The 25,722-nt window shown below is 37.0% G+C and overlaps 1 protein-coding gene across 1 annotated transcript in view; it reads left to right on the top strand.

Moving 5' to 3' along the window:
* The window catches only part of LOC150107628 (neprilysin-11-like), a 160,728-nt gene that overhangs the window by 112,719 nt on the left and 22,287 nt on the right, over nucleotides 1-25,722 (top strand). Inside the window, exons 9-10 of the mRNA XM_090392142.1 lie at nucleotides 9,380-9,475; nucleotides 24,947-25,035. Of these exons, the coding sequence (XP_090248268.1) occupies nucleotides 9,380-9,475; nucleotides 24,947-25,035 (185 nt within the window). The remainder of the gene's footprint in view (nucleotides 1-9,379; nucleotides 9,476-24,946; nucleotides 25,036-25,722) is intronic.

Below are 25,722 nucleotides of genomic sequence, written 5' to 3'. Positions count from 1 at the left end.
TATTATTATTATTATTATTATTACGGGCAACTCCAGGGAGTCATTAGACTCATCGAGGGAGGCCCCAAATCATTTTCATCACAACTATTCGACATTCATACAGTATCTATCATACCTCGCCTTAAACTCATTCACTGTCACAGCATCCACCACAGACTCAGGGAGCGCATTCCACTCATTCACTACTCTAAAAGTAAAGAACCCAGCTCTAACACCTTTACTAACAACACTTTTGCCCAGTTTCCATGGATGTCCCCTAGTCCTCCCACAACCAGCCCTGTTCTCAAAAATATCTTCTGAATTAATTTTATAGAAACCCTTCAGTAATTTGAATGTCTCAATCATATCTCCCCTCCTCCGCCTATCAACCAATTTTTGCAACCCACAAATCCTCAACCTGTTCTCATACGGTTCATTCCACAGACCTGCTATCATCTTGGTCACTCGCCTCTGGATCCTCTCTACCTCCTCCCCATCAAGAAGAAACCTAGGTGACCAAATCTGAGCACAGTAGTCGAGATGAGGTCTTATCAAGGCTCGATACAGAGGAACAATAACCTGCTTGTCTCTGCTTGTCAACGTATTCTTCAGCAACCAAGTGATTTGATGAGCTGATTTGGCCACTTTTGCAATGTGTCCCCTAAATTTCAATTCCTTATCCACCAACACTCCTAAATCTCGTGCCTCATCAATTTCCTGGAGCACGGTTCCACCATATGGAGACACATCTTCCTGATGAGCAAGCCAGATTTCGAAAAGATCAAAGTACAGTGCAACAAATACTCGCACTAAGACTAATAACAGAGAAAGCTCGAAGAAAGAACAAAAAAATACTGCTGTTTTGTGGACTTCCAAAAAGTATTTGATAATATTGACCTAAATATAACATGGGCTGTCTTGGAATCCTATGGTGTGGACAATAAATTGAACTGCCTACTGAAAGATATAAACAGCCAAGCACAAGCAAAAATCAGGATAGCAGGTGCAGCTGGAGATTGGTTTGCCACTAGTTAAGGCACAAGACAAGGGAACCCAACATCACCAATCATCTTCATCACACATCTGGGTAGAACACTAGATAAGATTAAAGAAGAAGGTGGAGGCATTTCAATAAATCGCATGAGAATAAACTACCTCTGCTTTACAAATGACATCGTCCTGATTGAAGAAGACGCAGCAAGACTGAAACAGACATTACAAACACTATACACAGAAAGAAAAAGATATGGGCTAAGTGTCAACTTTGAAAAAACTAAAACAATGATATTTGGACAACAGGAGTTACTGAACAGAGTTATGATAGACAGATTTCAACTGGAAAATGTGGAACACTGCACATATCTTGGATGCCACATGACTCATGACTTGGACCCCAAAAAAGAGATAAAAATTAGAATAGTCAGAGCAACAACTATTTTAAAAGCCATGGACAAAATATGGAAGAGCCGAGATATAAAGATGCAAACTAAACTATGCATTGTAGAAACTTGTATCTTCAGCAGTATTCTCTATGGATGTGAGGCCCGAGTACTCCTAAGAGAATCTGAAAGGAGGATATTAGCATTTGAGAGGAAGTGCTATAGAAAGATTTGAGAATAAGCTGGATCCAGAAAGTGAACAATGAGAAAATCTACAGACGAGTACAACCAAAAGAAAACCTGATCTAGAAAATAATCAAAAGGAAACTGTCTCTTTGGCCATATATATATATGTAGAATGAACTATGAGAGGAAAATAAAAATGCTGCTGTTTGGGATGATTGGAGGAAAGAACAAAAAATGAAGACCAAACAGAGAATGGGGCGATGACATTGTCAAATGGTGCGGAAACTCTATACACAAACTGAGTCATCTTGCACAAAATAGAATGCAATGGAAGAATCATATCAAGATGGCATCGGACACCTATGGGCATTGGACTCATGGTTGTTGTTGATGATGATGATGCTCTGGTATCCTGAACCAACATGAAGATATCACTATCAACAATAATGTAATCAATGAGGCTTTTCTTATTTCCCTCTGTGTTATCTCCATGTGCACAAGTTTACAACATAATTTCCTTTCCATGTTCCAGCATAAATATGCTGGAACATGGTGCTAGTAATGACATGTCCTGAGCAGAAGTACAGCAGATATTTACCATTATTATTAGCTTTGTCCTTTTCTCCAAATTTTCCAAATCTTTTTACATGCCTGATGGGATTCATTTCTCACTCTGCTGTTCATATCCTCCAACAAGGACCACTTTTTCCATTTTCTTTATGCCAACTGCCTATTCTAATAACTTGAAAAGTTCCTCCACTTCGTCCTTAGAAGAACCTTATGTGGGATTATAAGCACAAATATGTTTCATTGTCCTTTTCCCCATTTTGAAGTTTGCCCATACTTGAAACTACCTTCCAATCAAGAATTTTATCCTCATGTTTGGTGTTGAATGCTATAACTACTCTTTCCTTTCCTTGATCGTACTGACAAATCGGCCCTTCAGAACACGCAGTTTACAGACAAAAAATACTAGCTGTGGTGGGCAGTAGATGGCGTTGATGGAGATGATTGGTAGCAGAGGTTCGATGTAGTGGTGGAGACAGTTGTATAGTGGGTGTCCTCCTATGATGAGTCTTCGGACTCCTTGGAGGTGTCACGAATAATAATAATAATAATAATAATAATAATAATCATTATTGCCAGAATATAGCATCTTATACTTATTATTTAGTAAGATCTCACCTGTTTTTATCTTTGTCTCAGTGGTACTTTTCTAATTCTTCTGCAGGTTTGATTTCCTTTCCATATAAAAATACTCCTTATACTGATGGTGCCAATCTTCAGTTCTTCTGATGTTGGGTTTATTTTTCTTCTAGATGTTGAGTTGGAGCTTGTTGAAAATGATAATAATAACTAATAGTAATACTATATTTAGCAAATAGTTCATCAAGATATTTGAATTTCATTCTAACAGTTGCAATATCTTGCATAACTTAACAAGCTTGGCACAATTGCATGGAAAATGGTCAAGCAGGGACTAATAGTAGATGAGGGGGATATATGAGGAGTTAATGTTAGTAAAGAAATAGGCTTTGATGATATAATTCTGCATGATTTAGGGGAAGGTTCCATGGAATTAAGGGCATCCATCCTTAACATGTCTGACAATGGGAAAAACCTTTGCAAATCTAGATATATGCTAGTCTAAATGCATCCCCTTTTGTAGTACATCTGTTTTCTGTTGTAATATACCTAGGGTCTAAATAGTAAAACAATTAGGGGTTAAATGGATGAATAACACCATTAAGCTTGAGCTGCAAAAAAAAAAGAAACAACTGTGGAGGGAATTTAAAGAGAAAGGTGACCTGCAGGCACACGAATGGTATAAAGCGCAGGCCAGAAGGGTAACGAGTGTGGTAAAAAAATCAAAAGCGGATTATGAAAGGAAACTAGCTATGCAAGCTAAAGAGAATCCCAAACAGTTCTTTCAATATTCTGCAAGCAAAAAAAAAACTGTACACGGTAGAATGATTTTAAGGAATGACGATGGTAAGGAGGTCACTGAATCAGTCGATATAGTGGAATTACTGAGCGAGCACTTTGCAAGTGTATATCATCCAGGCGGTGACATTGAAAAATGAAGGAACCATTAGTTTATACAGGAATTGTGATGAATGAAGTGGAGGTGAATAGTCTATTACAGAACCTTAATGTGAATACATCTACGGGATTGGATGTTATACCGGCATGGGTCTTACGTGAAGTGGCTAAAGAATTATCAGTGCCCTTGACCATGTTGTTTAATCTGAGTCTTGGGTCTGTTTAGTCCTGAAGGTGTGGAAAGAGGGGAAAATAGTTCCACTGCATAAAGGAGGACCAAGACTGCTGTTGCAAATTACCGGCCGATCAGCATATCAGGAGTCGTTGTCGAGGTCTTGGAGAAAGTAGTCAAGGGAAAAATACAGGAATGGATTGATGAAATGAGATACTGTACTGGGGACAGCATGACTTTGTGAAGGGCAGATCATGCCTCAGTAACTTGCTCAAGTTTTATAACACAGTGACGGCTGAACTGGATAAGGGTAATGGGTTTACAGCGATAATGCTGGACCTGGCTAAGTCATTTGACAGGATTCCACATGGAATTCTAATCCGTACACTACAACATATGGAAATGGATATAGGGTTGGTGAGATGGAGAGGTGGGTGGTTGATGGAGAGAGATATCAGAGAGTAGTTTATTCAGGAGTAGAGTCCAAAAGACGGCCTGTGACTAGTGGTGTGCCGCAGGGTTCTGTTCTTGGACCACTGCTGTTTAATTTGTTCATTAACAATATAGGGAAGGATCTAAGAGGAACAGTTCATTTGTTTGCTGATGATGCAAAGTTAGGTAGGGCAATAGTGAATGCAGAAGATGTCAAAATCTTGCAGGAAGACTTGGATAGATTGGAGTTCTGGGCTAAGGAGAATGGATGTCAATTGTGACAAAATGTAAGGTTATGCATTTTGGGGTGAAAAGATTAGCAGCAGTATACCACATTGTGGAACTGCACTCCAGGAGATTGATGAGGCCAGGGACTTGGGAATGTTGGTGGATAGGGAGATGAAGTTTAGGGGGCACATTGCAAAAGTGGCAAAATCAGCTCATCAACTAACTTGGTTGTTGAAAAATACTTTGACGAGTAGAGACAAGCAAGTCATTGTACCTCTGTACCGAGCCTTGATAAGACCTCATCTCGACTACTGTGCCCAGAATTGGTCACCTAGGTTTCTTCTTGATGTGGAGGAGGTGGAGAGAGGATCCAGAGGCGAGTGACCAAGATGATAGCAGGTCTATGGAATGAACCTTATGAGAATAGGTTGAAGATTTGTGGGTTGCAGAAATTAGTTGATAGGCGGAATAGGGGAGATATGATTGAGACATTCAAATTGCTAAAGGGTTTCTATGGGATTAATTCAGAGGATATTTTTGAGATCAGGACTGGTGGTTGGAGAACTAGGGGACACTTATGGAAGCTGGGCAAGAGTGTAGTTAGCAAGAGTATTAGAGCTGGGTTCTTTACTTTTAGAGTGGTAAATGAGTGGAATGAGCTGCCAGAGTCTGTTGTAGGTGTTATGACAGTGAGTGAGTTGAAGGCAAGGTTATGATAGATACCGTGAGAATGTCATATAGTTGTGTGGACATGATGTTTAGGGCCTCCCTTGATGAGTGTAAGGACTCCCTCGAGTCGCCCGTAATAATAATAATAATTATAATATATAAGTAAGTTGCTAAAACATAACCTCCCATTACCAACCCATACTTCACAGAGAATCCTATTATTAACTACATAATGGCTTGGATCCAAGATTTAGTTATTACCATAACAACCACTCTCGATACACAAAGTGGCTGTAATCTGAAGCTTCAAATGTTGTCTGAGTATGGTAAACAAAGGAGTGAGCAGTAGAATTTTTACATGAACAGTGATGGCCAAATGAAATATACTGCTGGTTGAGAGAGAGACCTCTCACATGAGTCTTTTGACATAATGGAAATCTGTTAATAACAATAGTAAAAATAATAATTTAATTTAGAGATCATTGAATAAGAAATTTGGTGTTGATTAGAGATTGTTGGGAGGGGAGGCATATCCCAAAGAGTAAAATTGCTAGTGCTGTGGCTCAGTAGATCTACTTTAAGACCATTTTTGTTCATTTGATATGTTAAGGGTATTGAGAGGGATTTAGATCAGGATATGCAGTATTTCTTTTCTTTTTTTTAATGTGAATTCCATCCACAAATGGTCTGTAGACCTGTCATATATTAGTATCATGTGTGGGTTAGATTAGTATTGTTATTATTACCCAGACATCATGGAGTCAAAGACTCATCTAGGAGGTCAATTTATCATACACACAGCTCATCATACTATGCCTTAAACACACTCAAATTCTCAGCAAACACCACACTCTCAGGCAAGCCATTCCAATCATTCACAACTCTGCATGAAAAAAAACCTGCTTCTCACTACCCTGCTCATACCCTCTTTATACAGTTTCCAGGGATGACCTCTGGTTCTCCACTGATCTAACACTGTTTTCTGAAGATCCTCTCCAATATTGATTCTATAACAACCCCCTTACTAACTTGTAGGTCTCTAATATATCTCCCCCCCCCCTCTTCCTCCTATCCATTAGACTCTGTAAATTGCATCTTCTCAATTTTTCCTCATATTCGACATTCCAGAAGTCAGAAACTACCTTAGTCAGTCACTTCTGGACTCTTTCCAACATCTCTTCATCCTTTTGAAAACCAGGTGACCACATCTGGGCACAGTAATCCATGTGCTGCCTAATCAAAGCCTTATGCATGTTAAAGATACCAAGCTATTTTAAACCTGGTTTTACTCCATTTCCCAAGTAAGCAAACATACAAATAAGTCAAGTTTGTGCCTGCACGTAATGCAAGTCTAGCTGACCCTGCAGGTAGTGCAAGACCAAGGTAACTCATGGTAAAAGTAGAATAAGCTCTGATCACTAATCTTAATATTTACCCATAATGCAAAGCACATCTCCTGGAGGAGATGTATGATGCTTTGTATTAAAGGCAAGGGGCCACTACCCAAACCGGTTTTGACCTTTATTGAGGTGTCATCAGTGGGAGTCAGGCTAGAAATATCAAGAATTTAGTAATACAGACCTTATAAGTATTTTACCAGAACAAGTTATCATAAGGTGTTTTAACCTTATTAAATAAAAATCTCAGGAGGAGATATAAATGTAGAAAGTATTTTACCTTGGGTATTATAAATGTTAAAGATACCAAACTATTTTAAACCTTGTTTTACTCCATTTCCCAAGTATGCAAACATACAAATAAGTCAAGTTTGCGCCTGCACGTAATGCAAGTCTTTCTGACCCTGCAGGTAGTGCAAGACCAAGGTAACTCATGGTAAAAGTAGAATAAGCTCTGATCACTAATCTTAATATTTACCCATAATGCAAAGCACATCTCCTGGAGGAGATGTATGATGCTTTGTATTAAAGGCAAGGGGCCACTACCCAGACCGGTTTCGACCTTTATTGAGGTCTCATCAGTGGGAGCCAGGCTAGAAATATCAAGAATTTAGTGATACAGAGCTTATAAGTGTTTTACCAGAACAAATTACCATAAGGTGTTTTAACCTTATTAAATAAAAATCTCAGGAGAAGATATAAATGTAGAAAGTATTTTACCTTAAGATTAGTGATCAGAGCTTATTCTACTTTTACCATGAGTTACCTTGGTCTTGCACTACCTGCTGGGTCAGCTAGACTTGCATTACGTGCAGGTGCAAACTTGACTTATTTGTATGTTTGCTTACTTGGGAAATGGAGTAAAACAAGGTTTAAAATAGCTTGGTATCTTTAACATTTATAATACCCAAGGTAAAATACTTTCTACATTTATATCTCCTCCTGAGATTTTTATTCCTCTATCTCACACCATACTGCCTCAAAACCACTGCCACTATATCCCTTTTGCATCTCTGCTTTGTATGGACATAACTCTTTCTCTATCATCAGTAGCACTCCTCCTCCCTTTTTACCCTTTCTGTCCTCACAAAACATGTTATACCCTTCCATCTCTATTTCTGTCAGGATGTCATCCTCATCTAACCATGTCTCACTTATTCCAACAATTTTTGGGTGAACAGACTCAATTAATGCAACCATTTCATCTGCCTTGTTTCTTACACTTCTAGCATTTGTATACAAATACAGCAGCTCATTCCTGGAGATGTAGCTAGTTACCACTAGATTGATACCACTCATTTGACGTGATTTCTCTGCACAACTCAAGCCATTTCCCTTTCTCCTTATTCATTTTAGAACCCTCTTTAAATCCAACTGTGTCCTCTTGTTTCAGTTCATCCCCTTCCTTTCCTGTCTACACATGCATTCACATCCTCTTGGAGCATCCTCCTTTCTCACGCTGTGTTCCCCTGTACACTCCTGAGCTTCCCTGTCCATCTTGCACACCCATTCTCTCATTCTCTGTACTCATGCTGCTCACCTCTTCATTCATAACCACCTCCTCAATTTCTCCTGTCTTACTCTCCTGCTTTTCCACATCACTTCCCACTTAATCAGATTCATTCTCTATACTGACTTCTCTACCTGCAGTCTCTCCAAGCGACTCACACCAGAAACCACTCAAATGCAGTCCATCACTCTTATACAGTTCACTTCATCCTTCAAACTCATTCCACACATTAACAAACTGCACTTCTTTCTCCTCACACATTTTTGCCAACATGTCAGTCATAATCCTTGCTCTCCACCTCATCTCATACTATCATATCTAGGCAACACGCTTACTACCTTTCCTATCACACTATTCTCTTTTATCCATTTAAGCAACCTCCTGATTTCAATCTGACGTGTTCTTTGTTCACAGTCTAGTCATTTGTACCTATTAATCTGAGATAATCTGACAATCTTGCTTTAGAGACCAAACATGTAATTTTTTTTCCCAAGCAACTTTAGATCTTCAATAATTCATCTACAACCTAAGGACATTCACAAACATCAGCCCACAGCTCTGAGTCTAATAATCAATAGTATCTCTGACCTCCAACCACAACAAAAATGATATGGTGATTCTCAAGAAGTCATTATATAGGCAGTGAGTTGATAGATATGTGAACATTATGAAACAAAATTCAACCTTATTCAAATTTCAATATGTTGAAATTTGGAAGGCAGGAATGGGATGCTGTATATTCAGCTCATGGTGATGTTTCCAATGAGATAGGAGATAAGGATCTAGGGGTGATGGCAAACCTAAAGTTTATTGACCACATTGTGAGAATTACAAGGACAATGCAATGGATTATGACGATATAAAAATGAAGAGCTTATAGTCCACTGTTCAAGGCCTTCATCAGGCTGCATTCGGACTACTGTGAATAGATTTGGTTACCTAGTTTCAAGAAGGTGAAGAGATTTTAGAAAGAATACAAAGAAGAATGATCAAAATAGTTTCATGTTACAGAATGTGAGATGTGATGACAGATTGAGGGAAAGAATGCTATCTATAAAACTTGGTGGTGGACGAGAAGAGGAGGAGTTTGATGTGATTGAAACATAAGTTGGTAAGAGATTTGTACCTGATTAATGCAAATTAAATGTTTCATAGAAGAGAGATAGAGGCAGAATGAGTGGCTCCATTGAAATTGTATAACAAAATGTGAGCAATTGAGTAAGAAGAAATTTTTTGGTAAATGAGTTTAAGGTGCAGTTTAATGAAAGGCAGATCTCTCTTGCACTGAGTCTTTTCATTTCATGTAGGTTATATTAAATGATTAAATAAGTGAGTGGAGTACACGGATTCATTCTCTAATGGTTGTATGTCTTATCCTTTACAGGCTTATCAACAGTACACCAAGGAGTCTGGTCCAGATGGAAGCTTACCAGGCATCAGTTTTACAAATGATCAGCTGTTCTTCATTTATCATGGACAAGTAAGAATTAATCTGAAAGTAAAAATGTGATAAATACAGATGTAATACATGAAATGTGATATGCCTGTTATACCATGTTATACTACTTTTAAAAGCTCATATAATTTCACCATCTGCAGATGGACTTGACCCCATCCTTAGGCTCTACCTTAAGAAATTTCACATCTCTCTATGATAACATAATGCTTACTGGTTTTCACAGACATCTTTTCTCTCCATTTCTTCTATCAGCACATAACTAGGAATTCTGCTTCAAAATTCAAACATTGTTTAACTATTTGCATGCAGGTGACTGCAGAACTGCTAGTATTCCTAAATAAAGACTGTTGTATAGAAGCAAAGGCATGATTCTGCCTTTAGTACAGAGTAAACATGAAGTTATTTTCAAGTAGAATAGAAAGTAGTTAAGTCTTATATTATCATTTATATTGTTTCTACATGATCCAATGCTCTAACAGTTCTTACTGTTGTTGAGATAATGGGATGTCTAAACAACAGTAAGAATAGTAAGAACGACATGAGATAATGGAATATTTATCACTTAAAATGGCACATAGTAATAAATTAATAGAGATTACACACATAAAATTAATCACTATTTCTTGCAAATAACACAGTACTTTGGACAGTTATCCCTGACATCATCAGTGTAATGATTAACAACAGTAAGAACTGTTAGAGCATTGGATCATGCAGAAACAATATAAATGATAACATAAGACTTAACTACTTTCTATTCTACTTGAAAATAACTTCATGTTTACTCTGTACTAAAGACAAAATGATGCCTTTGCTTCTATACAACAGTCTTTCTTTAGGAATACTAGCAGTTCTGCAGTCACCTGCATGCAAGAGCATGAAAATTTATAATAATAATAATAGCTATATAATGATTATAGTAACAATAAAGGTCATAATAATGGTTATAGTTCATAATATGGTCATGATGGTTATCCCTAAAAGTGAACTGCAGTATTTATTTACAAATGTCAGGAGCAGCAGAAATAAGGGGGACAAATTTGTTTCACTAATTATTTGCCCCAAAACTGTAGAAATGACTGAAACATGGTTAAATGAGGATAATATCCTGACAGGAATGCAGTATAGAAGGTTCTATGTTTCTTTGCAAGAATAGGACAAGAAGGGAGAGAGAGTGCTACTAATGATAGTAGGAGAATCATGTCCACATAAAGTAAACATGAAAGAGGGGAAACAAATGCAATTTTTTTCAGGTTGGGTGGTGTGTGAGGTATAGGTTGACAGGAAGAGATATCTAGTTGGATGTTGCTATTGGCCAGTGAATCTGAAGAGTGGTGATGAAGAAATATATAAGCAACTTGGGATTAGTAAACAAGAGAAAGGTGATTATCATGGATGATTTTAATTATGGCAGTATGGATTGGAATGAAGAGATAGCATTTGGGAATAAGGAAAATGAATTTCTTGAGAGATAGCTATCTTAGGCAGTATGTAAAGGAGGTCACAAGAGACCAAGAGTTTTTAGATCTGATCATTTCATCAGAAGATGTGATTGTGAGTGGCATATTGCATTTCTCTCCAGCTGATGAGAGTGATCATAAAGTGATCACCTGAGTTGTGTGGCTAGCCTTCTGTGAGGGAAGGACATATGTGGAATTACATGTCTGGTGATTATGAGAAGCTTTAGAGACAGCTTGGAACAATAGCATGGAATGAGCAGTTAAGCAGAAAAGAAATAAATGCTCCTTGGGAACTGACAAAGAGAAACCTAAGAGCATCATTGTGTGAAAGTATTCCGAAAATCAACAGGCTGAATATGGTAGGTGTCAAACAGATGAATCAGGGAATTAAGCATGAAATCTGGAAGAAGGCACTTTAGGTGCAGCACATGTTGAATAATGGTAATAATCAGTTGTATGATGAATATAAAGTGCAGGCCAGGAAAGTGACTCATTTGGTGAAGACAGTGAAATGATGTTAATGGATGAAAGTGGTGGAGGGCATAGGAAAGACAGAGAACATAGTCGAAGTATTCAGTGAGCTATTCCTCAGGGTGGGTCATCCTCAGTGTGAAATCAGAATCTCAGGTGTAGAGATTAAATGAAAGAAGACTTACTGGTGATCTAGCGAGAAGTATATGAGGAGTTAAGCTAGATGTCAATTCGGCAATTTGACTTAATGACATATCACCATGTGGAGAAATTTTGGAGGAGATTGAGGAGACATGAGACCTTGGAGAATGGTGGCAGATAAGTATTTTAAGCTCAGAGGTCACATTGCACAAGTTGTGAAGTCATCACATCAAATTATGACAATGATGCAGAAGACCTTAACATGCAGAAATAAAGAGGTTTTTTTGGTTCCATTGTATAAGGCTTTATCAAGGGCTCATAGGGATTATTGTGCACTAGTTGGTCCACTGGTTTTGATGATGAGGATATATTGGAAAGGGTCCAGAGAAGACTGAGGGGGTAAGTGGGCTTTGGGATGTGAGATATAAAGTAAGATTGAGGGAATGCATTTGCAAAGCCTTGTGAATAGGAGGAAGAGAGGAATATATCATTGGGACATGTAAGTTGGTAAAAGGTTGTTACTGGGTTAATGTGGAAGAAATTTTTCATAAAATGGGAGAAGGGGTGGTAGAAGAAGGGGGGACATGCCTGGCAGCTATATAAGGAGGGTGTGAGCAGAGGCATAAGGAATGGGTTCTTTGCACAGAGAGTGGTTGGTGAGTGAAATGCATTGTCTAATATTGTGGTGATTTGGGATACATTAAATAAGTTTAAAGCACAGTTTGATTGGCTTTGTGTATAACCATGTGTATCTCCCATGATGAATCTTTTGATTCCATGGCGGTCTGGCATTAATAATAATAATAATAAATCCATAACTTGATAAGTTTATTATTATTAATAATAATAATAACCAATATTATTTAAATTGTACATATTTGGTCTGATGTATTAAAATAAAGAACTTTTATTATTAAAAGACCAGAAGATAAATGATAAAATATACAAAGAGCCAACAAGTTTTTTGCATATTGTAATTCTGTCGAGCTGAGAGAGATGATGAGATTTTTCCATATGTCTTTAAGAATAATACCCTGATTTCTATTTAAATTATTGCCTGTGCGTAGTACCACAGCTGCTTCTTTTAAAGTTCTGTATCTGTAGTCATTCTCGATGTAAGGCATAGAACTGTTTTTCCAATCTATAACGTGATTTGATGTTGAGAAATGATGAGCTAAACCAGATGTGATGACTCTATCATGATTGACATCCCCCACATGTTCCTTCTGTCTTATTTCAAAACTTCTGGAAGTCTGACCAATGTAAGAAAGGCCACACGTGCATGGAATTTCATATACTCCAGGACATTTGAAGAAAGGTACCTCATCTTTAGGTGATCTTAAGATTTGTCTGATCATGGTAGTTGGTTTAAAAACCACTCTGATGTTATGAGCTTTTAACATTCTCGCCAATTTTGTGGAAACTGAATTAATATATGGAATGACAGCTGTGGACACATATTGGGGCACCGTAACACGTTGTTGGTGGTTGTCTTTAAATAGCCATTTGTTTAAAATGTTAGAAGGGTATCCATTAAGAGATAGAGTGTTAGCTATTAGTGACAGTTCTCTCTGCACATCTGTTTCTTTTGAAATAGATCTTAAGGCTCTATTACGGAGCATGTGAATGATGCTGTGTTTTTGTGATCTATGATGGTTGGACAAATAATGTAGATATCTACCAGTATCTGTGGGTTTCTTGTAAATGGACAGTTGGAAATTGTTATCTTCTCTCCTCACTAGGATGTCAAGAACAGGAAGTTCTTTGTTCTTCTCTAGTTCTATAGTGAATTTGATCTTATTGTGTAGTGAGTTGATTTTGTTCAAAAACACGAGAAGGTTTTCCATGGTATCTTTCCAGATGATGAACACGTCATCGACATATCTCCACCAAATTGACGGTTTCAGTACAATGGTGGAAAGAATATCCTTTTCAAGTTTTTCCATAAAAAGGTCTGCACATGGTGGTGACAGAGGACTACCCATGGCTAGACCTTCCAATTGTTTGTATACAGCGTTGTTAAATTTGAAGAAATTTGATTTCAGACAATGATGAAACATCTGTGTGATGTCTTGAGGGAAAAGATCTTTCAGAATGTTAACCACATCTACGATCAATACATTAGTGAATAAGGCCACAACATCAAGACTAACCATAATGTCCGTTTCTGATATTTTAATACTCTTGATTTTTTCTACAAATTGTTGAGAGTTTTTAATGTAGGTCTCTGTGTGTCTAATTGTTCCTTTCATTAATTTTGCCAGATGCTTTGCTAGTAGGTATGTAGGTGAGGATCTTCCATCAACTATTAGACGAAGAGGTACATTTTCTTTATGAATCTTGGGAGCCCCATAAAGGCGTGGAGTAATAGGATGTAATGATTTAAGTTGTTTTTTAAGTTCATCCGACCAACCGGTCATATTGCGGATAAGAGCGTTAGTCTCCAGATGATTACTCATGATGGGATTTTTATCTAAGACTTGGTAAGTGGAAATGTCTGCTAGTAACAAGTTAATCTTATCAAAGTAATCTTTCGAGTTGAGAATGACCGTTGAATTTCCTTTATCGGCTTTTGTTATTATAATGTCTTTGTTGTTACGTAAGTTGTGGAGAGCTTTCTTATCATAAGGAGTGATATTAGGTATTGGTGATTTTGCTGAAGCAAGAATAATCATATTCTTGAACCTGATAGCATTTGCTGTAGCCTCTGGAAGAGAAAAAAGACTTTTTTCTATCCCACATATGAAATCCATTTTAGGGATAAAATTAGGGGAGATGGCAAAATTGAAACCCTTTTTTAGGATTTCTGATTCATGATTAGAAAGCTTGTAACCTGAAAAGTTAAAAATCACTTTGTTGTTAGGCAGACTGTGATGCAACTGGAATTTTTTCTTATACAGAAATTTGAATTTTTTAATTTGTCCAATTTTACTCGTTGTGAAAGTTTTTTCATAGCTACGAAGTAATACTTGGTCTATATCATTCCAAGTCGTGTAGTCCAAACTGTTCGATATATCATCAAATTGATCTCTACACTTCGCGTCAATAATGTTAAGCTCATACCTGGTATGTTGTATCCTTTCTCTTAATAGCGCTAACGAAGTCTTGTGGGATATTCTTTTTGCTGTTGTAGATTGGATATGCTCTTTTATTACTAAGAACTTTGGGATGATAGCGAAATCTCTACATCTCTTCAGAAAAGTAAGGTGGTTTAGTAACTTAGCTTTTTTGCATTTGTTCTTCTCAAAGCACCGAACTTTATGTTTCATTTGTGAACTAAAATTGTACATATTTGGTCTGATGTATTAAAATAAAGAACTTTTATTATTAAAAGACCAGAAGATAAATCATAAAATATACAAAGAGCCAACAAGTTTGCATTTGTTCTTCTCAAAGCACCGAACTTTATATTTCATTTGTGAACTAAAATTGTACATATTTGGTCTGATGTATTAAAATAAAGAACTTTTATTATTAAAAGACCAGAAGATAAATGATAATATATGCAAAGCGCCAACAAGTTTCACTAGCCACTGTCTAGCATTTTCAAGGCTGAACTGGTGTGAAAGTTACATTTCAAAACATACACTTTAGTAACTGTTACATTCTGAAACAGCTGTTTCATCATTGTCTGAAATCAAATTTCTTCAAATTTAACAACACTGTATACAAACAATTGGAAGGTCTAGCCATGGGTAGTCCTCTGTCACCACCATGTGCAGACCTTTTTATGGAAAAACTTGAAAAGGATATTCTTTCCACCATTGTACCAAAACTGTCAATTTGGTGGAGATATGTTGATGACGTGTTCATCATCTGGAAAGATACCATGGAAAATCTTCTCGTGTTTCTGAACAAAATCGACTCACTACACAATAAGATCAAATTCACTATAGAACTAGAGAAGAACAAAGAACTTCCTGTTCTTGACATCCTAGTGAGGAGAGAAGATAACAATTTCCAACTGTCCATTTACAAGAAACCCACAGATACTGGTAGATATCTACATTATTTGTCCAACCATCATAGATCACAAAAACACAGCATCATTCACATGCTCCGTAATAGAGCCTTAAGATCTATTTCAAAAGAAACAGATGTGCAGAGAGAACTGTCACTAATAGCTAACACTCTATCTCTTAATGGATACCCTTCTAACATTTTAAACAAATGGCTATTTAAAGACAACCACCAACAACGTGTTACGGTGCCCCAATATGTGTCCACAGCTGTCATTCCATATATTAATTCAGTTTCCACAAAATTGGCAAGAATGTTAAAAGCTCATAACATCAGAGTGGTTTTTAAACCAACTACCATGATCAGACAAATCTTAAGATCACCTAAAGATGAGGTACCTTTCTTCAAATGTCCTGGAGTATATGAAATTCCATGCACGTGTGGCCTTTCTTACATTGGTCAGACTTCCAGAAGTTTTGAAATAAGACAGAAGGAACATGTGGGGGATGTCAATCATGATAGAGTCATCACATCTGGTTTAGCTCATCATTTCTCAACATCAAATCACGTTATAGATTGGAAAAACAGTTCTATGCCTTACATCGAGAATGACTACAGATACAGAACTTTAAAAGAAGCAGCTGTGGTACTACGCACAGGCAATAATTTAAATAGAAATCAGGGTATTATTCTTAAAGACATATGGAAAAATCTCATCATCTCTCTCAGCTCGACAGAATTACAATATGCAAAAAACTACACAACACGTGGTCATGTACCAGAATCTGACTGAAGCTTTCGAACACATTCACGCCTTCAAACAGAATGATCAGATGTAACGGCCTAACAGTTACTAAAGTGTATGTTTTGAAATGTAACTTAATGCATTTGTTTTCACACCAGTTCAGCCTTGAAAATGCTAGACAGTGGCTAGTGAAACTTGTTGGTGCTTTGTATATTTTATCATTTATCTTCTGGTCTTTTAATAATAAAAGTTCTTTATTTTAACCAATATTATTATTATTATTATAGGAACCCCATGGAATTAAGAAACGCATTACCAAAGAACTGCTTTATGTTCTGCATAAAGTGAGTATTCTGCATACTCATCCTCCTTTCAAGAAATGAATTCCACACTATTCTCACTACAAAAAAAAAAAACTGTGTCTCATACCTGCCTATCTTTTAGGCAGGTATGAGACTAGGACATAAAAATGTCCTAGTACATTAAACTATGGTGTTAACTGAATAGCTTTTTTGGAAAATGGTGTCTTTGGATTTTTCCACATACTAGAGGCCCTTAGAATGACACTTTCCCATTGTACAGCATGTGCTAAATTCATGCCATCTTGTATCCGATATGTGAATTCAATATCATAAATGCTAGCACTCTTAGTTGTTGTGTCATGAATTTTATTAATGAAAAAAAATGTTAATTGATAATGCATATAGAAAAAAGATTATTGACAAACAAAACAAAAAAGGAAGGAAAAGAAGAGAAAAGATGGATGGCCAGATAATGATACTGGAGCATCGCTGGAATGTATTAGTCTTAAGGAAGATTATGTTGAAATATAAAAATAATTTTGAAATTATAAATTTGTTTTTTCATTGTTAGGCGGAGAACTTTTCGGACCATCCTCATAGTTGTAATTTTTCCCACACAACAATCAAGCCTTGAAACCTCAGCCATTTAAACAAACAACACATGCACATACAGTATGTGGAAGAAGCAGAAAAATAAAATTTATTTTTCTTGGATACACTAATAATATACCTTTCACAGGCTGTCTCTCATTCAGCATGTATCACAAACCTGTACATACTGGTCAAATATTTGTATATATTTACTCCTATTACCATCCAACACAGAAGCTTCAGATTATAAATACCCTTTAAAAGAGAGCAGTAACAGTTTGTTCCAATAGAACTATAATGTATTAAATCCACTTTTTTAAAAAATTTAAAAAAATAAAATAAAAATAAAAAAAACATTGATTTGAGCAAAGCCATATCTCTCTCTCCTATTAGTTAAAAATTTGTCTGGAAAAATATGTAAACATTTATAGAGCACAACATCATAATGTTAATTTTTGAATTCCTGATACAGTGAAGTCATGATGGTTAATTTTTTCTTCAACAGGCAGGCAGATTAATTAAAATCAAAATTACAGTAGTAAGGTGCTAGTTGCTTTTGAATATAGTGTGTATATATATGTATACATTCCTAAAGATGACCTTAATGTATAGGTCAAAACATTGAAGATAATTGTAATGTGATTAAAGTTATCTCAAAACTGTTAACTCCATAAATTTCAGTTGAAGGTGATTTAGCTAATTTTTGTCTTAGCCATAATTTCAACCAAATCCAATTCTGCTTTTTTGTTATTTCACAGGTGAGAACTAAGTATGCATTTAATTTAAAGGATATTCTTATTAAAAGATATAAATTATGACCAACTGAGGCGTAAACTGAGTTCAGCAAAATAGTATTGGTTGCTGGATGGGAAGAATATCACAGTGCATGGGAAGCATTTAAAAAATACTTAAATGATGCAATATCAGAATGTGTCCCGAGAGTCTGAAAAATAAATAGAGTAGGAGTCAAATGGATGTGTAATCTTATGAAGCAAGAGATTCATAACAAACAGATGATGTGGAAGGAATACCACATGCATAAGGATGATGTCCATTATGAAAATTATAGCAGTAGACTAGATTAGTCACAACAACTGTTGTACAGAAAACTAAGCCTGAGTATGAAAAGAAACTGGCTCTGCAAGCTAAAGACAACTCACAAGAATTCTGTCAATTAGCTACAAGTAAAAGAAAGAATGAATATGAAAGAATAACTCTTCTGAATGCGGATGTGTGAGGGTGATAGATGCAGAAGAGGTTATTCAACTAATAAGTGCCCATTTTGCTAAAAGCTATCAACCTGGTGTATACAACATTGAGTTTACTGCCACCTCTTCACTGAATGAAGAAACTCAGGTGTATGAAAATGAGGTATTAATGCTGTTGCACAAACTGAATAAGAATTCAGCAATAGGAACTGATGGGATATCAGCATGAGTGCTAAAAAAGTGTTCAGCTGAAATGGCTATTTCTTTGACCAGGTTATATAATGGTTGGCTGAGTGGTTAGCATACCCGCTCTCCAACCAAAAGGCTGCAGGTTCGAATCCCACCATGGGCATGGATGTTTGTGATTGTCTGTGAAAATAGTGATGGTAATCAGTGGTAGATGGTGTAGTTGAAAGTAGTTGGTGGAGACGGAGAGTTGTAGAGTAGGTGCCCTCCCTCGATGAGTCTTTGGACTCCCTGGAGGTGTTATAATAATAATAATAATAATAATTTGAGTCTCAGAACAGGGAAGATTCTGAAGGAATGGAAAGAATGTATAGTAATCCCATTGCACAAGGGTGATGCAAAGACCGATGTATCCAACTACTGACAAATCAGTATTTCAGGAGTGGTGGTAAAGATTTTGGAAAAATTAGTTAGAGCTTGCATTCAGAAATGGGTTGACACTGAATCTCTGCTTTGCAATGAACAGCATGAGTTTACATGGAAAAGTCATGTTTTAGCAACGTGCTCAAATTCTATAATAATGTTACCATTGAACTAGACAAGGGGAATGGATACAACATGACACTTTTGGATTTTGCTAAGGCTTTTGACAGAATATAGCATGGAACACTGTTGCATAAATTGGAGAATATGGGTTTTGATTATAAAATATTAGCATGGATAAGAGGTTAGATGACTGATAGATATCAAAAAGTGTATATGGGGGATGTGAACTACAAGATTTAAGGTAACTAGTGGTGTGCCACAAGGATCAGTCCTTGGTCCACTGTTATTCATTCTGTACATCAATTTTATTGGGAATGATCTGACAAGTTACATATTACATATAGCTATTTGCTGATTATGTAAAGATAGGTAGGGTAATCAGGAGTGCTGCTGATATGCAGCACTTGCAGAATGATTTGAATTGGCTGGAATTGTGGGCATGGACAATGGATATCGGTTCAAGGTCGTGCACTTTGGCATGATTAGATATCCAATGTTGTATTATATTGGTGGGATTATGCTAGAAGAAACTGATCAGGCTAGGGATCTTGGAGTGTTAGTGGATATATAGATAGCAAGTTGAAGTTCAGGGGCCATGTATCAAAGATTGCAAATACAACTCAAAAGATAATTGTAATGCTCAAACGAACTTTGACATGGAAAGATAAGGATGTCATTTTGCCTCTTTACAAGGCCCGATCTCACTTGGACTATTGTGTGTAGGTTTGTTCTCCTGGTTTCTGTTGAGATTCTTATATAGTGCAGAGAGTGCAATAGACAGTATTAAAAATTATATCAGGATTGTGGAATACTGATTATGAAGACAGATTGAGAATTTGTAGACTGACTGCAGACACTAGCAAACAGGAGAAAGCAGGGTGATATGATTGAGACTTACAAACTTCTGAAAGAGTCATACAGGTTTTCAGTTGAAATTTTTCATTTTCAGTGGAAAGGACAAGAGGGCATCCTTGGAAGCTGAGAGGAATGCTGCTAAGAAGTGGGTGAGAGCTAGATTTTTCTCTCATAGGGTGGTGTATGATTGGAATGGATTGCCATTGGATGTTGTGTGTGCCAACAGTGTAAATGAATTCAAGAATAAGTATGATAGCTGATGCATGTAGTGTGTGGCCTTCCTCGATGAGTCCCTGACTTCCTGGGGGTCTCTCTTAATAATAATAATAATAATAATAATTTCATTTACCAAATCTTTTTGTTTTAATCATCAACTCTAATTGATTTAAGATTTATTATTCAATTCATATTTTGGATTTTGTTAAGTTCATTCAGTTGAGAATGTAGCAATCTGTTGATGTGGCTGTTCCAAAGAAAAGATATTGATGGAATGAAAAAAGGGAGGAAGTTGTTTTTGTATGTTTACAACTGAACACTAAATGGCAGTTTATTGCCAACTACTCTGCTCTTACATGCTGTAAGAAAAGTGGAGGAATGATGGTAGTCTGCAGAATATTTTCCATAAAAATACTTATAGAAAAGGCCTCCAGCAGAAACAGAAGATCCTGTTTCTCTCTCTCACACACACACCCACACCCACACCCACACACACACACCCACACACAGAGATTCACTCTAATCTCTCAGGTTGTCCTCTTCTGAATAGCATCAAGAAATTTTAGAGAGGCTTTTGGTGTACCACCATTAATGCAGGAACAGTGTTCTGATGTTAGACTGATTTAGGATTCATACAGCTTTACTGTAGGTGCCAAGTTTTCTGAAGGCTGGAGAAATATAGATGTAATGTTTTATGCATAATGAAAGTGACTAGAAATGTAAGTCAGCTGAAAAAGAAGAGCAATTTCATCCTGAAGATTTTGATGTTATCCAAGATAAGGAAATATGATGTGAAATCTTTCTTATATGAAAAAAAGGCAAGATATGTTTCAGTAACAATAAAGTTCACACCAGTGTCCTCTCCCTACCGAAGAATAGCAAGTAGATCACAGTCAGGACATTGTTATGTTCAGCAATGTCCTGACTGTGTCTTGATGTTCAACATTATTATTATTATTATACAGGCACCTCCATAGAGTCTGAAGACTGATAGCAGGAGACCCAATCTATCCACATAATCTATTATACCTCTCCTTGAACCCAATAAACATACAAAGCACTCACAACTAACTCTGGCAACCCATTCCACTCATTTACCACTCTCCAAGCAAAAAATATAGTCCTCACACTCCTACTAACCACACCTTTATTCAACTTCCAGGGATGACCCTTTGTTCTGGTCCCTGTGCTGAAACATTTTCCCTGCACCTCTCCTATAAAACTCCATAAGCAACGTAAATGTTTTTATCATATCCCCTCTTTTCCTCCTATCAACCAATTTCTGCAATCCATGCACATTCAATCTATCCTCATAGGGAACATTCCACAGGCCACTCACCATCATGATCACTTGCCTCTGAATCCTCTCCACTGCTTCCTCATCCCCATCATTATGAGTATAAGATGCATGAAGAGTATAAGACACAGGTCAGAAGAGTGACTAGTATGGTAAGGAAGACGAAACTGGAATATGAGAGGAGATTAGCCCTAAGATCCAAAGAAAATCCTAGGGAATTTTTTAGATATGTGGCCAGTAGGAGGAGAAATGTCTGTGGAAGAATGATATTGTGGGATAAAAATGGGAATAGAATGACTGATGCAGAGGACATAGTAGAATTGTTCAATGAACACTTTATTGGAGTATTTCATCCTGGAGAAGAAGGTTTTAATGCTAGAGGGATAGGGCAGGTTCAAGATTTAGAGGTACAGGAGGAGAGTCTATTTCAAATACTGAGTACTCTGGATGTCAGTAAAGCTGTGGGACTGGATGGTATTTCACCACGAGTTTTGAGAGAATGTGCTAGGGAACTGACAGTGCCTCTAACCTGGCTTTTCAATGAAAGTCTGGCTGCTGGAAAGGTGCCCAGGGAATGGAAGGAAGGTAAGATAGTACCATTGCATAAGGGTGGTAACAGACTGGAAGTGTCTAATTATAGGCCAGTCTGTGTGTCATCAGTAGTTGTTAAGATCTTGGAGAAAATAGTGAGGGACCGTATACAGCATTGGGCAGATGAGGGTAATGTTATCTGTGAGAGTCAACATGGATTTGTGAAAGGCTCTCTTGTTTTAGCAATATGCTAGCCTTTTATAATAAAGTTACAAGAACATTAGATGAGGGGAATGCCATATACCGCAATTTTCTTAGACTTAACGAAGGCATTTGACAGGGTGCCATATGATAAGCTGATATTTAAGTTTCAGCACATGGGTCTGGATGTCAGATTGGTCAACTGGATTCAGGATTGGCTGTCTGATAGGTATCAGAGAGTTGTGTATGGTGGAGCAGTTTCAAGGAGGTAGAGGGTTACAAGTGGGGTCCCACAGGGCTCAGTACTGGAACCTATATTGTTTAACCTTTATATCAATGACATTGTCAGTGGATTGCAAGGGGATATTCAGTTGTTTGCAGATGATGCGAAGCTGGGATGGATTATTAGTAATAGTGCAGATGCAGCAGTGCTGCAAGAGGATTTGAATAAGCTAGATAGATGGGCAAATGAATGGGGGTTGTCGGTTTAATGCAGCAAAATGTAAGGTCTTGAGGTTTGGGAAACATCAATGGGACACTGCATACTCTATGGGAGGAGTTATACTGGAGGAAGTAGGGGAGACAAGAGATCTGGGGGTTGATGATTGATAGAAACCTGAAATTTAGGGGACATATTGCAAAGGTGGTGAAGGTAACACAGAGGATTGCTGCAATAATGAGAAGGACACTGACCTGCAGAGATAAAACAGTTATCATTCCGTTGTATAAGACCCTGATCAGACCACACTTGAACTATTTTTCTCAGATTTGGTCCCCAGGATTTGAAGGGGATAAATTAACTGTGGAAAGGGTACAAAGATGGTTTCAGGACTGTACAATGATAGTTATGAGGATCGGCTGAGGGAATGTGGACTGCAGAGTTTGGTGGCTAGAAGAAGAAGAGGTGATATGATTGAGACTTTTAAACTGTTGAGAGGTGGTTACAGGGTTGACACTGGGGAGATCTTTTGCTTGGTTGAACAGCGGGAAGAAGTGATGACAAGAGGCCATCCCTGTAAGTTACGAAAGGAAACTGTGAGCAAGAGGGTGAGGAGTGGTTTCTTTGCATGGAGGGAGGTTGAATCATGGAATGCATTGCATGATGGAGTGGTGAGAGCGAGAATGGTCAATGAGTTCAAGGAGTGGTATGATAGACTTTGTGTTTCTTGGGGGGGGGGACCTCCCCTCGATGAGTCTTGATAGACTTTGTGTTTCTTAGGAAGGACCTCCTACGATGAGTCTTTTGACTCCATGGAGGCCTGAATAATAATAATGTAACACAAGCCATGTTTAACAGCATGCCAATGATAGCAGGACAGTGACACCTTTCACATGATAGCATCATGGTTCTAAAGAACAGTAACTCCAAAGGAAGTGATGTAACTTCAGGGGTAAGCAGCAATTCAAAAAATGTCCATAAGTGCAAAGTGGTAAGTTAAAGCACTGCATGCCTGTGTAATCTATGGAATGAATAATTCTAGCTCACAGCTCTCTTGTCTCAGCTCATTATTGTAATACCATGACAAACAGACTCACAGTATTGATTCTTTTGCTCTTCTTTGTTGCCTCACCTGAACAATTCATTCATATCTTTCCATACATGAAAAACATACTTTATTGCTCATTTCATTCATCCAGTGCATCCCTAATCCATATTACTATATTGTTTTGTCCATTTTTTACTTTCTTGTACCTTCCTTTTGTTTCCTTTCTTATCTTGCATGCTATTCTCAAGCTTTTTAGCCTCTCATTTGTTGTTGAAAAGCACTCATCAAAACTTTAAAATTTCCAACATCATGCTGCACTCTGTTTTTTTTATTATTACTTTCGTATAGCATGTCAGCTGTTTCACACTGCTATCACCATCTTGTACTCTCTTATCATCTCCCCCTCATGCTTACATTTCTCCAGGCACATGTTACCAACTGCCACACCAGGTTATTTGATTCCTTGTTTACAATTCCACTCGAACTCTGCTTTTATATTCCTCAGTCTGCTTGACCAGCTCACATTTTTAACATATTTTAGCACTCCATTGTTCCTCTTATTCACTAATAAACACATTTCACACATGCTGCATTGAATGAAATTTTCATGCTGAATTCAAAGGTCTTACTGCCTTTATTCTCATTCCACACACACGAATACTCACTTTAGGAATATATATAAATAATTATAAAATAAACTCAAATTAAATAATTAAAAACACTCATTTAGATTAATATTTTTTTTTTAAAAATGCTCGTAGAACTAAATATTTATAAAAAAATAATTATCTGCTCAGCAATTATTACAACACATATTATTGCTAACATGATTATTCAATTGACCCATTACATCTACCAACAATTATGGATTCCCAATATGCATGCTTTCCAGCTGGTTTGTTTGTTTTTCAGGGAAGCTTGACTGCTTCTGTCATCTAGATGTAATTTGAATCCATGTCTTTACATGTGCAATTTAAAGTTAAAAAAATTAACCTTTTTTGTAGAAAGATTCACACAAATACTAATTTGATAGCTATGATAAATAGTGGTTCTGGAAGTTTGTAATTTATTTTGCCTTTGATTTAGGTAATGTTTACATATTCATAAGTAGAATGAAACATTATAAAAGAAAAGAAAAGAGATATATAAAAGAAAAGAGATAGACTAAATATTTTTTGTATATTGTCTGTGTACAAATCTATTCTAAATCATTTTCTTTATACACTAAGAATTTTTTATTTAAGCAGAAGCATCTTATAGCATACTGTATTTTTCATGTATGTCTATTCTTTCAGATGAGATGTGAACTTAGGAATAAGGAAGGTTACATGGAATATGTGGGAAATTCTAATATCTCTATTTTAACAACACCTTCAAAATACAGGTAAACATAATCTAGAGAATGCTGCTGCTGAATAGAAACATTTAGTAGAAATTGCTAAATTAATGTGAGATGTCTTTTATGATAAAGTTACAAGAGCATTAGATGAGGGAATGGCATATACTGCCATTTTCCTATACTTAGCAAAGGCATTTTGACAGGGTGCCACATGATAAGCTGATATTTAAGTTGCAGCACATGGGTCTGGATGTCAGATTAGTCAACTGGATTCAGGATTGGCTGTCCGATAGGTATCAGAGAGTTGTGTACGGCGGGGCAGTTTCAAGGAAGCAGAGGGTTACAAGTGGAGTCCCACAGGGCTCAGTACTGGAACCTATATTGTTTAACCTTTATATCAATGACATTGTCAGTGGATTGCAAGGGGATATTCAGTTGTTTGCGGATGATGCAAAGCTGGGAAGGATTATTAGTAATAGTGCAGATGTGGTAGCCCTGCAAGAGGATTTGAATAAGGTAGATAGATGGGCAAATGAATAGGGGGTGTCGGTTTAATGCAGCAAAATGTAAGGTCTTGAGGTTTGGGAAACATCGATGGGACACTGCATACTCTATGGGAGGAGGTTATACTGGAGGAAGTAGGGGAGACAAGAGATCTGGAGTTGATGATTGATAGAAACCTGAAATTTAGGCGACATATTACAAAGGTGGTGAAGATAACACAGAGGATTG

This window comes from Typopeltis vanoorti, chromosome 4, assembly GCF_054136105.1.
Source record: "Typopeltis vanoorti isolate ZY-2024b chromosome 4, IOZ_Tvanoo_1.0, whole genome shotgun sequence".
NCBI classification, from domain to species: domain Eukaryota; kingdom Metazoa; phylum Arthropoda; class Arachnida; order Uropygi; family Thelyphonidae; genus Typopeltis; species Typopeltis vanoorti.
This window is presented reverse-complemented; position numbering and strand designations above follow the sequence as displayed.